Source organism: Saccostrea echinata, unplaced genomic scaffold, assembly GCF_033153115.1.
Source record: "Saccostrea echinata isolate AGI-Se365-2 ecotype Australia unplaced genomic scaffold, CSIRO_AGI_Sech_v1 ptg000002l, whole genome shotgun sequence".
NCBI lineage: Eukaryota > Metazoa > Mollusca > Bivalvia > Ostreida > Ostreidae > Saccostrea > Saccostrea echinata.
Window position 1 is genome coordinate 9400217 of NW_026889751.1, and position 13884 is coordinate 9414100.

The window sequence follows — 13884 nt, forward strand, 5'->3', positions numbered from 1 at the left end:
TTCTGAAACCATCGATTTCCTAAAGAAGTATTTATATTTCTTTTCTTTCTTTAAATGCCCGAATTGTTCTTGTTAGGCAAATAATTCACGACGAATTCCGGCAATACTAACATTTCTTTACTATCTGGAAAACAGGATGAAAATCCTGTCGTATTTAGGAATTTTTATTTTTGCTGTGGGTCATGGCGTGGGTGCACGATATAAACCCAGAGGACACCTTCAATATTTTGGATCCCACCAACCTGCAGAGGGAGAAATTGAAACACTGAGCAAATTTCCAACTCCAGAGGACTTTTTCGAAATGTATGTGCTACCCAGAATTCCTGTCAAGTTCCGTCAAGTCCTCAATGCACAAAACATGCCAGCTTTTGGTCTTTGGACGGACGATTACTTGAAGTAGGTTAATTGAATTTCTCAAATAGCTTTTTGTACACACAAGGGTCATTGAAAAAAGTAGACTGTTGTCATAACTTTTACTTAAGTCATTATAACCAAATTAGGTAAGCATATTTTAGCAATAAATCCGGTTTTTATTTAAAAATTTAAATGCATCATATGTTACAAAATTATTCATTTAAAACTGCAAATAAGGGGTCAAGGAGAACGTCAGAATTTAGTAAAATGTTTTTTTTTTAATTCCCAGCAATGAAGTTACTTTAATTTTACATGTAACACGACATAATAAAGACCGTATAAATTTGCCATCTACCACAAAATTTGCTCTATTTGGCAAATTTAAAAACATTCGTTATTAAACACAATATATTTCAGCACTACTTTTGGGCGGGAAATTATGTATGCGGAGTATGGAAAGAAGGAAGATTTGGACAATTCCTACCGTTACTACAGACTGAACGACTTCATAAACGATTACACATTCAAGGATATCTACATGTTTCAGGACGTTCCAAAGAGCATGCAGGGTAAGGCACTGATAATCTTTAGCTATTCCACAGAAAAATGATCCTACAACATCTAGATATTGAGAAACTGAGAGATTTTTTTTAAATAATTGTAAAAATGAGTAGAAAATGCTAGAAAACAATAAGTATAGACAGCTTTATAATACCTGCGTTCAGAATTTTTTTTGTCCCTGTAATTTTATACATCATATGCCGCGGCCGCACTAAATTTTAAAACGCAAAATTTCATTTAGTAGAAGTAGTTATATGAATACCCATATCTTATTTTCTTAATCAAAGACTCGTGTTTGCAACTTAAGTAAATAATAATATTTTTAACAATTTTCAAATTTTGTTGTTCATTTTTCGGGTTCATCTAAATTAAATTATATTTGCAGAAAATGTAAGTTTACCGTTTTGCTTATTATGCTCCTTTGAGCGCATGCTCCAACGTGTGATCGTTTGGATGAGCAGTGGAGGTCTTCAGACCGTTCTACGTAAGGACGTCTTTGAGAGTGTCTACTGTCTGTTGGACGGGACGAAAGAAGTCTACCTTATAGACAGTGTAAGATTAATCATTTGATTAATCATCAAATATGAAAATGTTTGCTCGGAAATTGAACACTGATTAAAAAGGGCTTAATCATCTTTGATTCTATGTATCATTTTTGGCTTTCCATAATCCATACAATTAAAAACGAAGGAAAAAAATATAGGAAAAAAAAGAAATAAATGCATCTCCTAAAACTGTGTTCCACATAAAAAAACGTAACAAAATTTATCATTTCATAGAAGCAAATCTATATATAAAAAAAATAATCGCGGGAAAATTCCCTAAAATCTAGAATTGATGAATTAGGGGCAGGGAGACTTAGTCGAGAAGCGACACTGGAACGAGGCTGGGGCATATAGTGAAGTAGATGTGGAACGAGTAGACATGTTCCGGTTCCCAGAATTCCAAAGTATTCAATGGTGGAAGTCCAGCATAAATTCTGGAGATTGTATCTACATACCCAAGGAGTAAACGTTCATTTTTATGCTAAAAATGTTATTAAGATATTCAATGTATAACGACCATATTGTGTACCTATTATATAAATGGTCCGATATTTTAAATCATGGTAGCATTTTGAAGGTGTTATCAAATAAAAATTCAACACCAAAGGAATTTACAAAATTTTGATTATTGTCCAATTTTAAATTGCACCTTGAATTTTACATTGAAGTCCATGGGCAGCGCATGTATTATTAAGTATTGTAAAAAGTAATTTAACCTCATATAAATCTCTTGGTAAAAATATGCATAAACCCTCTCTATTAAAATTTGAAATAAAATGAATCATTTACCACAGATATTTTGACAAAATTAAAATTTTCTTCTTTTCCTCAAGGGCAGAAAACTCTTCAAAAATGTTTATGGTGCAAAATGACTGGCTTCTTATATGATACCAGTCGTGTGAATTTGGTTCATTCTCTTTCATCGTTATCTAGCAATGTATATTTAAATAGTGAATTATTCAAAATCATTTCATTATACAATGAATACCTTAAATATCAATGATATAATGGTAAAATATTACAGTACATGTAAATACACAAAGATATTTTTTCCTCTGTGAACGAAACATTACAGTATTGTTTCAAAATATGTAATATGACAAAAAATATGTAAACACTAAACGGTTAATGAATAAAAGCTCCAAAATCTAAAGAAGCAGGAGAATTTCATTAAAATTTCATTTGAATGTATTTCTTAATATTTCATTGAAATATATTTCATGTTTACCATTTGTTTTGTCTCTCAGTTGGTATCATCATGCTCGGAGTGGAGACCAAAGAACTCTAGTCATCAGTTATCAATTCCTTCGTCCTCTATACTTTAATGTTTCTGGATGTCCTAGAGTCCAAAGTATAGAGAAAATCAGGAACATGACGACTGTTACTCTTTTATCTGATCTAGAAAAGAAAAGGTACAGTCTTAATAACAATTTTGCATTACAGAGTATTGTGCTCCAGTTTGTGTTTTCTTTATGAATATACATATACATGTATATCTATTTTAGCTTTTAAATAATCATTTTTGGGGTGAAAAAAGATATATCCATTCATTTACATTTGGCAATAAAGTCAAGTTCTTTGTTATGTATTGATAATTAATTAAAGCAGAAAGACATAAAAAACTGAATCATAATTAAATAAGAGGCCTATACCTGGTACGTGATATCTAAAGAACGGCAAAATAACTTTCTGGCACTTGGAAAATATTGTCTTGCTTTCTTCAGTCATTGAACATAAAACATTAACAAATACAGAGCTGTACATGTATGCTTGATTTTAAATGACAGGATAAGGATGCTCCGGGACTTTGAGGGTTTGGCCGAGGTACAGCTATCAGACCTGGAGAACCTGATTCGTCTCCGTAAAGAACAGGATGGGGATTATATCAGAGTGAGTAAAATTACATATCAACTAAAACTTACTATTCTTATGAACTGTTCCCTCTTTATTCTGTAGAGGACAGCATTTAGGGAACATATGACCTTGCTAGTAAGCTGGCTTTTCTGGTTATGCAGTTTAGATTCTCCGTCGATTTCAGGCAGGTTAAAGAGGCATAATGATTTAGATCATATATTTTTATATATAGTATTTGTATCATAAATCGAAAGATATATAAAAAATATGAATAAACTGTATAGCGAAGTACTGCAGTTTAAAGGAAGCAAAGAGTGCTGCAAAATACTAGTATGTGCCAGTAACCGTGGTACATGTGTACATATGCGTTGTATCTACTACGTTGTTATATATTGTTCATGTATGCTGACTTGCTTCAGGAAGCTCAAAGACTTTGTGTCCATTTACAGACTATCCATGGAAGGCAGGTTGCTGTTTGAGACCCCAAACACTCGGAAAGTTTTGGGACGAAGCTTTCCTGAGTAGGGGAAGTGTAGCAGACAGTATATAGGGAACTTGTATTGTCTACATGTAGTTCACTAGTAATGCGGTAGAGTTTCGATCTCTTGATTTCAGACAGTTAGCTGCAGCGAGCCTCGATAGCCCTTGTAGGGATGACCAGCTTCATATTTTAGTTCTTTATTTTTGAATTACCCATTTTCATTAATTTATACCCTTGACAACCCTTTTTGTATGAGAATCCAATAATTGCGGAGGAGGGGGTGGAGGGTGATAGTGGTACAGTTAAGGAACAGTAGAACATTAGATTATGCTATATTTATTCCAGTGGTATCTAGAACTATCAGAACGAGACTTATACCAACCAAAGGGTACACTTATTTTTTTTAAAACTGGAAACTAAGAATTCTTTTTCTAGAATATCAGAGTATCATTTAATCCATTGAAATGGCATTGTTCACAAAATGGCCTCCGATCATAAGCAACCTTTGAATTAAGCTGAGCATAACAGCGTTATTACCTGAAAGAGTTAATTCTTCTTAATCTTGCGACCTTTGAGAAATTTCCTTGGCTCGGAGTCATGATACACCCTTTGGTCACGAGCACCTGAACTCTACAAGTAGGAGCTTTTTACCATTTTAGTATACTCCCTGGCTCCCCACCACCCCCCTTCAAAAAAAAAAAAACAACTACAAATGACGTTGGATTAAGGATAGGAACACACCTTTTTATAATGCAAAAAATGAGCTGCTGTTGATTCTCATTACAAAATTATGACTCAAACAAAAAAATAACTTGGATAATACCGTGTGACTTTAACTTATCCAAATAGCCTTGCTTCAGGGTCAAGGCATACCTTTGGTCACACGTCTGAAAATTCACACGAAGTTGATCTCCTGCAAGACACGCCTTCCCTGTACACTAAGAGTGATAACTCTAATGAGTTATCAGGAATTTATAACAATAATGGGAAAACTGCTTTATTCTGGAATAAAAATAAATGTGTATGAACAACTGTGCAATTTTTGAACGTTGCGATGTGGAATCTGAGAATTAACTGGAAAATTGCTCCGAAAAAAAATGTTGCTATAAAAAAATCAAAGTACAGAATTTACCCCTATAGATATGAAGTTTTAAACATTCAAATAAAAGAAACTTCAAATATCGAAGACAATCCGATTTTAAACATTTTTGAAACATTAGTTCAAAATGCACTGCATACAATGCTACATAAGTACGTAAAAGAGTGCTCAATAACATGAAAGCTGAATGCAACTTTAACACAGAATTAATACATGTACAATATCTTTTAGGTAATTTATGTAAACCTATTTCCTAGAAAAATGTCTTATGAACGCGAAATTTTTTTTTATCAGACGTACAACATTCATTAGACTGTTAGGGTACACTGAGTATAAGGAGTCTACATTGTATATAAAGATTGAACACAAGTAATCTAACAGTGATATCATCTGGAACATAGCCCATCAAGTCGAGAAAGAAAGCACTTGACAGAAAAGGCCGAGCGATGCGATATTAAAAAAATAACAAAACTTGTAGAATATCTAGAAAGAAATTAAATTGAGGTCACAATATTGTGTTTTAATTAACTTAAGTTTACAGTTTTTCAGACTGGTGGACAAAAATCGAGATCGGAAACTGACTTGGGATGAACTTTACAATTTCGAAATGAAAATCGCCATGACTGTTGCCAAGTCGTTATTTCGTGTTGAAAAGCGCGTGAAAGAGAAACCAAGCTACAAGGTTCAACTCAACTTCGCCAGTCCGCAGGCGCAGAGACTGTACGAGGAAGTCCACAGCCCCGCACACGACGAACTCTGACAAGAATTGAAATATTGATACTTTACATTAATATTGATAGTTGTATTGATATATCTCATTTATATTGATGAATATGCATAATGTCTATAAATCAGTGCTCTTTGACAATAAATAACGATCACATAGACCGCACTCAACTTGAATTTGAAACTTAAGGTCATAGTCAAAGTACTTACAGCGTATCTTTATACCCATTCATAAATTTTCATGATATTCTTAATTTGAAATCATAATGCCATGATTTACCATCAGATGTTTTCAGAGAAAAAATATCAACATACATTATCAAGCTTGGGTTTTGAATAGATATCAAACAATACTGAAAAATCCTTGTCTTATTCAAAGGAAAATTAGTAAATTACAAAACAAATAGTTCTTAGATTAGCTGGTATTTATCAAATTTATTTAGAGGAGGTGTACAGCATCTTTAGGCATTATAAAAGTTCACAAAAAATAAAAAAAAAATTGGTTCAAAATTACGTTGTCTCCTTAAAATTTTGGCAATTGGTATGGTTAATTACTTCTGTAATGGTACTGCGTCTTGTAATGAAAAAAGTAATTAATTCTCCATAGTCGTATTGAGGTAGTATTATACGCGGGATTTACTTTATGCCGGGCGCGGGGGGGGGGGGGGGGGGCACTGGTATCCTGCTGAAATAAATGTATTATGCATTATTATTAGATAAAAGAATTTAATCAACATTGAGAAAAGTTATGGATTTCTTGAAATTTTGTGTTTTATTCGATGTTGTTTTTAAATTTGAAATACTCTTTTAGAAGTTAGTTACAGAATCCCTTATCTGTTCCTTTTTCTGAGGATTATTAAAACATGCTGATGATAATTTTGCACGTAAGTTTTTGTTTTCTCCCAAGAGTAATGAACTTCAACCCAAAAAAGTAGAGTTTTCTTTGCATAATTAAAAGTAAGTGATAAGAGTTATAATTAGACTGGTAGGTAAGAAACTGGACTATCTGATGAAATCCTGGACCGCTATGACATTTTTGCATCATATTTAATTTGCATTCGTGATTGCAAAAATTTACTTTGCCGAGTCCTTGAACAAAACGGTAGTTTCACTAGTTTGGTTCTCAGGTTCGACAATTTAAAAATGTGGCCTCAAATCCAGTCAATAAATGTAGCATGTTCGCCCTCGAACCCAGACAATAAATTTAATTCTACATTACGTATAAAGAAATAAATAACATATATATTTGCTTTACAATTTATTATAAATATCAAAACATATAAAGTCAAAGTATATCAGGATTCCTTTACTGAGTTTTCTTTCCGTCGATCCAGCATTTCCTTTAGTTTGTAAATTTGGTAAAATGCAGCAACAAAACACCCTACAAGTAGAATAAAACTGATAATCAGCGAAAGAAAAAATAAATCGGCTGTAATAGGGCAGGGAATTTCGTATTGCAATATACTGCGATATTTTTAACTGTATTGCAACATGTCATTGATATGTATTGCAATATTTTCAAAAACAGTTAAGATGATCTTTTCTTATTTTATCAAGCCCCATTTACAAGCAGAAGGTATATAACTATCATAATGATTAATATGTAATATCAAAAAAAAATCTTGTTGATCTAAGTTCTACAGTTTTGTACCGAAAAGCAACCATACAACAGCAACCTTACTGTTTGGCACTATTGAAAAGGTTCTGACATCTTAAATTTCATAAATTAAATTTCATATTTTACTTTAGAATTCCCACGCCCAAGCATTTTGCCGATATATCGGTACTGAAAAAACGTATTGCGATACGATATTTTTTGTCAACGAACCGCAATACACCGGAATATCGATATTATTGCGCACATCTTGGCTTTAATGATCAAAGAAAGAGTCAAAATTATTCTCTATTGAGATGTTGATGGCTCGTTTTAATACTCCCTCTCAACTTCGTTGAGGGGGAGTATTAAAACGAGCCATCAACTTCTCAATAGAGAATGAGGGGGAGTATTAAAACAAGCCATCAACTTCTCAATAGAGAATGAGGGGGAGTATTAAAACAAGCCATCAACTTCTCAATAGAGAATGAGGGGGAGTATTAAACGAGCCATCAACTTCTCAATAGAGAATAAGTCAAAATATGCGTGTAATAGGAAGATAATGACTAGGATTTGAAATTACGCCACCTTATCTCGACACACTCGAGGAGACAGGTTCTTTCCCAACCAATCTACTAGTACTGGCAACTGGTCACTTACATTCGCATATAAAACTGATGAACATAATACTAGTAATGTGTACTTACCACATCCAAAAAAGGAATGAGCTGTAAATATGGCCAGTACAGTGTTTTTGTTTTTCAGGTATTTTCTCATGCTCTGTTTATATTTGTCAGTACTAGGAATAGTAAGGATAGCCGTGCCATACATAGTCAGTGTAGCTATGACAATAGCTTTACATGCATAACATTCATCCTCGGGCTTGGTCTCTTGGGCCTTGGAAGGTCCCTCATTCTCTGGGTCTGTCTCTTGATTTATTGGCAATGAATTCGGCTTGATTGGATTTTCTCTTTTTGTTCCTGTTCTTTTTTCAGAGTAATTTACAAAAGGTTCTATTAATAAATCATACAACTTGCCCATTTTTAACCTGAAACAAAACAAAATCAAATAATTAAACATTTATATATGACAATGTTACATTTCACTTTTTCAGCTCAACTGCATGAGTCAATGGCCCAAGTGAGACTTTCTTTTCAATTAAAAAAAAGTAATAAAAAATAATTGATATCATCTTAAGACTTATTTATATGCAAGTATCAGATTCTCAAGAACTGTAGATGTCATTCGGAATAATTCAAACTAAATCTTAATCTTTTGGGGGGAGAAAGGAGGGGGGGGGGGTATGATTGGTGTCAATTAGGGCTTTCTTTTTGATTCTATACATAAGTTCTCTGAAGCTGATATTAGAAAGATGTTTTAGTTTCTGGTTCGTAACATCTAAAGTCTTCCTACAATCCTTTGTAATTCTGATGGGCACCTGCAATTGTGTTCTGTATTAGCTGACTTTTTTTTTATTCCCATGAAGAAGAATTTATTCAAAAACTTCTACATGAGAAGAAAACACTTGTTGTGACCTTTAACTTGATATTCATATATTTCAATGACATTTTAAATCAATTAACAATAGTTACTTCCATTCATATGTTGACTCGATATATCCACTGAACTCATAAAAGACACCACAGAGTCTGGCATACGTTTCATATTCAGATAATTTAGTGACTGTAGATGACTATAGATGATAAGAACCAACTAACAACTAAACTATATGACAAATCATTTGTCACAAATGAGATGACTTCAGCTTCTCCATTGTCAACTTTTCTTATTATTGTAGTAAATATTCTGCTATCACCTGGGTATGACGTTTATGTCTCCCAACTTATTCCTATTCAAGAGCATGCCCTGAGTATGATCAATTTTTAAACTAAGGCAAGCTACTGGCAGATAAGTTGATGTTACAAGGATTTCAATAACTTCATTTAAAGTCAGCATTTCATAAATTCTATGGTCATTATAATGACCTAACTTGTTAGCAAATTTTAACCTTTCATTGGGTCATATTTTGTCAGGCATTTTCAGGCCTTTGATTTTATAATAAATTTGACTATGGAATATTCTGTCTACCTGATAAATACTTAGGGTTCATGAAGTGTGTGACCAGAAGACAGGGGATGCTTACTCCTCCTAGACACGTGATCTTACCTCTGAAATTTCCAGGAGTCCGTGTTTTATGCCTTGTTCACATGTACTGTTTGTAGTTTTTTTTTAGTTCAATCATAGTTCATTATCTTCACCCTTTTCATTTTTTATAAGAAAAGGCTTGATCAAAACTATTTAAGCAGTTAAGTGTATTTTCATTGAAAGTCAGTTACATGTATATGCTATTACATTTAACAAATATTTTCATGACTTGCCTTTGCTGGGGATATGCATAGACATATATGTAACCATAGATTATGTAATGAAATGATAACATTTGAGGAAATTCGAATTAAAACGTTTTGTTATACTACTGCTTAACAGGTTGTCAGATAGTCGTTTATTCTACAAGAAATAAAATGCAATAAACTAATGGGAAAATATTTTGTCGTGTTAAAGTATCATAACAGATTAAAATATGAGTGTGCAACGTTACCTTTTTGTATTTCTTGCATCACACGTTGTATTAAATGGATCGGGTTCGGAATGCGTAACTTTAAGGAAATTCGAAATGAAATGTGACTTACACAGTAAACTTGAAACTGAACTGAGCAAGATGAATAGTTGACGATGATGATAACAAATTGCTTATTGCTAATTTATTTCCACGAGATGAATGCAGAAAATACGTTATTAAATGTAAGTAACTCTGATGTTGTTCACTCTTTGGATCTCAGTCTGCAGAGCAGAGACTCTGAGATATGGTTATTCTCTTCAGAGAAGTAGTCAGGGTTTAGCCTTGGCTCAGCTGAGATCTCTGCCTTCAAAAGAATACGACATATGTGTTTCTGTGGAGCTACATGTACAATGTTCACCTGAAAGTATTTTGCCAACACATAATTCACTTGTTTAACTCTATTCCATTGGACAAAACGTAATTCTATAGTTTTTTGTACTTTCATATATCAATATGACGACATATTAAATATACTAATTTCTGCAAGTTATTGTTCTGTTGGTTCCTGTTGTAAAGGTCTATCAGTAATCTGACAGTATGGATTTTTTTTGGGGGGGGGGGGGCGCTAAGGACCTATTTTGACACACAGACTCTATTAAAAACAGCCACATTTATATATTTAAATCTTATAATTTCAGATGTAACTTAGTAATGAGGATATTCTACAATTTGTTTATCAAGAGTGCTGTTTGTGCACCACAACTTAAAACTCAGGGTGGTCAAAGAAATGTAACAAATGATCAGTCCCATAATGGCTCAGACATTAATGCAGCAGCCACTGTAGCACAAACAAAGGGACAGGACACTAGTGAAAACCAAATAGATGGGACTGAAGGCAAGAAGAAAAAGATCAATCTTCACTCAGCTGTATTATCTTGCACAGCCATGGGGTGTTTTGTGACACCTTTCACAAAGACATTTCTGGTGCGGATTGTGGAAAACAGAGTTCCATTTGCACTTTCATTTTACCTCCTAGGAACAAGTAAGTGTGTCAAGATAGAACCTTTTATCTGCTGAATAGTTAAAATTTACAATCCTCTATTGTGTGTTTATTGTCCGAAGTAAAAGATAAAAATTTGTAGGTTAATCACAAACAATTCAGTCAGCATTGTTCCTCCATCATAGGTTTGCTTTTTAATAATGTAAAAACATGTATCTATTTTGTGTTATTATATTGTACACAAGGTTCGAAAATTGAGATGTATAAACATTTATCTTTTTTTCTTTCAGTATTTTATATACAGTCCCTGTACAGCTACTTTGGAATTAAACATCCACCTCTTCGGCTTTTATATGAAGACCCTAAGGAATATAATAGAATGGACAATGAGAATATTAAACTGTTGTGTAGTAAAGTTGGATATACCTTGATAAGTTTATATCAAGGAATAACTAAAAAGCAAGAAAAATTAGAAAATGAATCCAAGAAGAAATAAAGTGGTCTTTCAGATGTGATATTCAATTTTTTCAAGCCAGGAAAACTCATTTATAGCTTTCAATGGTTATGGAAGATATTTTTTCTGCAATGTTTCAACCATTATTTCCCATGTATAAAAACAAAGTGTTTAAAAATTGTCACTATAGATCTTTGTATTAGAATGTTTATTAGTCCCCTACCGGTGAAACCGGAGGGGACTATAGGTTTCCTCTGAGTCTGTCCGTCTGTCTGTCTGTCTGTCCGTCTGTCCCTCTGTCTGTCTGTCAGTCTGTCCCACTTGGTTTTCCGCACTTTTCTTCTAAACGCTTGCAGATATTGAGCTGATTTTTGGTATGTAAGTGTATCTTGATGAGTTACAGATCAAGTTTGCATTTCGTTCCGCTTCATTGATTTTTGACGGAATTACAGCCTTTTCAATTTCTAGGGGTTTTCCGCAATTTTCTTCTAAACGTTTTCAGATATTGAGCTGATTTTTGGTATGTGACTTTACCTTGATTAGTTATAGATCAAGTTTGCATTTCGTCCCGCTTCATTGATTTTTGACGGAATTATGGCATTTTCAATTTTTAACGGGAACCAGATTACACTTGCCGGTAGGGGACTAGTATTGCTAATGCAATACTCTCAGAATGCTTGTTAGGTCAGTGTTTCTCTCCCTTGGGCAGTTAAGGAACAGGAGGGATTTACTTCACTTTTCAATGTATACGATTGATACAAATATTTACAAAGTTTAAATTTAAATCCATGTGTGTATAAGTAAAATATTTAATTGTATTCTGCTAACTTTAGCTTACTGCATAAAATAAACCGTAAGCCTAGAAACCGTGTGCTATTATATGCACTGTATAATCTTTACTGTACTCTACCAAGTACACCATTAATATGATATTGAGATCTATGCCAGGTAATATATACATGGCTTTTCTTGACTATATATATATCATGGGCACTAGAGAGCAACTGAAAAGCTTAACCATACTGAACACACTGTCAACAGGACCATGGCCAGTATGACTCAGAGGCCTTTAAATTGCTTTAATCCGACAGAGAAACAGGGTATCAAGAAAAGTAAAGGTATGGAACTTCTCAGGTAGGGTACCCAGTTTTGGCAATGTAATACTGATAAACCAAATGATAAATCATACTTTTTCCCATATTTATATTCATATTATATACAGTCAACTTTAACACAAAGTTAATTCTGAAATTCTGCATACTTCCCAAGATATGCTAAAATCAATTCCAGAATCAATCTAAAGGCTGTGGTATGACCACACACTTTTAATAAGCTATACCAAAACTTACATATGAGAGGTCAATGGGCCACAACACTCACCTGAGTTACACTATATATTCCTTTGTAAAACTTTGATCTTTTGTGGGCTAAACTAAATGTTTCCATATCAGTATGACTTTTCATGCCTTTGCTGTTTCTTCACAAAAAGTTTTTAAAAGATTTTTTTATATTTTTTATATATTTATAATATATAAAACTTTGATTGCCCATTGCGGCACCAGCCTACCCCTGGAGGTTATGATTTGAACAAACATGAATCTACATTATTTAATGAAGCCTTCACTTCAGTTTCAACTCTTCTGACTCGGTGGTTCCCGAGATGAAACTTTTTAAAGATTTTTTTCCTATACATTCCTATGTAAAATTTTGATCCCCTATATCGGCCCCACCCTAACCCTGGGAGCCATGGTTTGAATAAACTTGAATATACACCATGTCAAAATTTTATTCACGTAAGCTTCATCTTTGCTGGCCCAGTGCTTCTTGAGAAGAAAATTTTTATATTAACTTACCCCATGCTAAATTTGCTGTTTCTTAATTGTCTCCCCTTGAAAGGGGTGTGGCCCTTCATTTGGAAAAACTTAAATCCCCTTTACCCAAGGATACTTTGTGCCAAGTTTGATTGAAATTGGCTCATTATTTCTGAAAAGAAGATGAAAATGTAAAGATGCTGACAGACAAGGTCAAATGCTGAGGCTTTGGACCAGGAGAGATGAAGAAAGCTTCATTGTGCTGAACTGAAAATTCATATGGATCCAGAAGAGCCTTTATTACTATCAGTTCAGGTTGAAACACTACACAATTTATGAGACTTACTTATATGTGCCATATCTGGCTAAAGCAATTGCAGAAGACTGATCAAAAGTTAAGGTAATCTTGAAGATATTTAACTTGTATCCCTTGAGCTGAACTCCTAGTTATAATTCTACACACAAAACAAGAATATGGATGATATGGATAAAATTGTATTAAATATATAAAATCTTTCAACTTCTATCAAAAACATTTCATTCTGACATAAACGATATGTGTATTATAACTACCATACATTGCAATCTTCAACAGATGAAATGATGAATACATGTACCTGTACTTTCATAAATTACCATGTACGTACAAAACAAGTAACATGTAACTATGTTGATTTCAGAGGAGGTAGATACATACATATACCAGTATATAGAAAGAGATCTAAAGAGAATGATCTATAAGTACAGTAAATATGTAAGCTAGCTGATATAATTATGATATCAAAGAACAAGAAACATACATGTATGGATTATATGTATTTTGATATAAGAATAAGCAATAGGAG

At 33.4% G+C, this 13884-nt stretch overlaps 3 protein-coding genes across 4 annotated transcripts; 2 read left to right on the plus strand and 1 right to left on the minus strand.

The window, feature by feature from the left end:
* Positions 1-50: 50 nt before the first annotated feature.
* Positions 51-5664, plus strand: LOC133200069 (bifunctional peptidase and arginyl-hydroxylase JMJD5-like). Its single transcript, XM_061335812.1, has 7 exons — positions 51-396; positions 772-923; positions 1301-1467; positions 1762-1922; positions 2708-2872; positions 3248-3350; positions 5436-5664. The coding sequence occupies exons 1-7, from the start codon at positions 137-139 to the stop codon at positions 5652-5654; spliced, it is 1227 nt and encodes a 408-aa protein (XP_061191796.1). The 5' UTR covers positions 51-136; the 3' UTR covers positions 5655-5664.
* A 1211-nt stretch (positions 5665-6875) lies between these two features.
* On the minus strand, positions 6876-8258 carry LOC133200081 (uncharacterized). The gene is made up of 2 exons (XM_061335820.1): positions 7922-8258; positions 6876-7001 (listed from the first exon to the last, which is right to left on the minus strand). Exons 1-2 carry the CDS (start codon positions 8253-8255, stop codon positions 6916-6918), a joined length of 420 nt encoding a protein of 139 aa, XP_061191804.1. The 5' UTR covers positions 8256-8258; the 3' UTR covers positions 6876-6915.
* Positions 8259-9891: 1633 nt separating this feature from the next.
* LOC133200092 (uncharacterized) lies at positions 9892-11286 on the plus strand. 2 transcript variants are annotated; one of them, XM_061335831.1, is made up of 3 exons: positions 9892-10020; positions 10473-10816; positions 11065-11286. In XM_061335831.1, exons 2-3 carry the CDS (start codon positions 10486-10488, stop codon positions 11268-11270), a joined length of 537 nt encoding a protein of 178 aa, XP_061191815.1. In that variant the 5' UTR covers positions 9892-10020; positions 10473-10485; the 3' UTR covers positions 11271-11286. The 2 variants fall into 2 exon arrangements, with proteins under 2 accessions (XP_061191815.1, XP_061191823.1); XM_061335839.1 differs by having other exon boundaries at positions 9892-10016.
* Positions 11287-13884: the final 2598 nt, after the last annotated feature.

Excerpts from the sequence above, each read along its gene's own strand:
- LOC133200069 (XM_061335812.1), top strand. The coding sequence starts at position 137 with ATGAAAATCCTGTCGTATTTAGGAATTTTTATTTTTGCTGTGGGTCAT. Across the intron at positions 397-771 it reads TGGACGGACGATTACTTGAA|CACTACTTTTGGGCGGGAAA; the intron begins GTAGGTTAATTG and ends AATATATTTCAG. Across the intron at positions 2,873-3,247 it reads TCTGATCTAGAAAAGAAAAG|GATAAGGATGCTCCGGGACT; the intron begins GTACAGTCTTAA and ends TTTAAATGACAG.
- LOC133200092 (XM_061335831.1), top strand. The coding sequence starts at position 10,486 with ATGAGGATATTCTACAATTTGTTTATCAAGAGTGCTGTTTGTGCACCA. Across the intron at positions 10,817-11,064 it reads ATTTTACCTCCTAGGAACAA|TATTTTATATACAGTCCCTG; the intron begins GTAAGTGTGTCA and ends TTTTTCTTTCAG.
- LOC133200081 (XM_061335820.1), bottom strand. The coding sequence starts at position 8,255 with ATGGGCAAGTTGTATGATTTATTAATAGAACCTTTTGTAAATTACTCT. Across the intron at positions 7,002-7,921 it reads TCATTCCTTTTTTGGATGTG|GGTGTTTTGTTGCTGCATTT; the intron begins GTAAGTACACAT and ends TTCTACTTGTAG.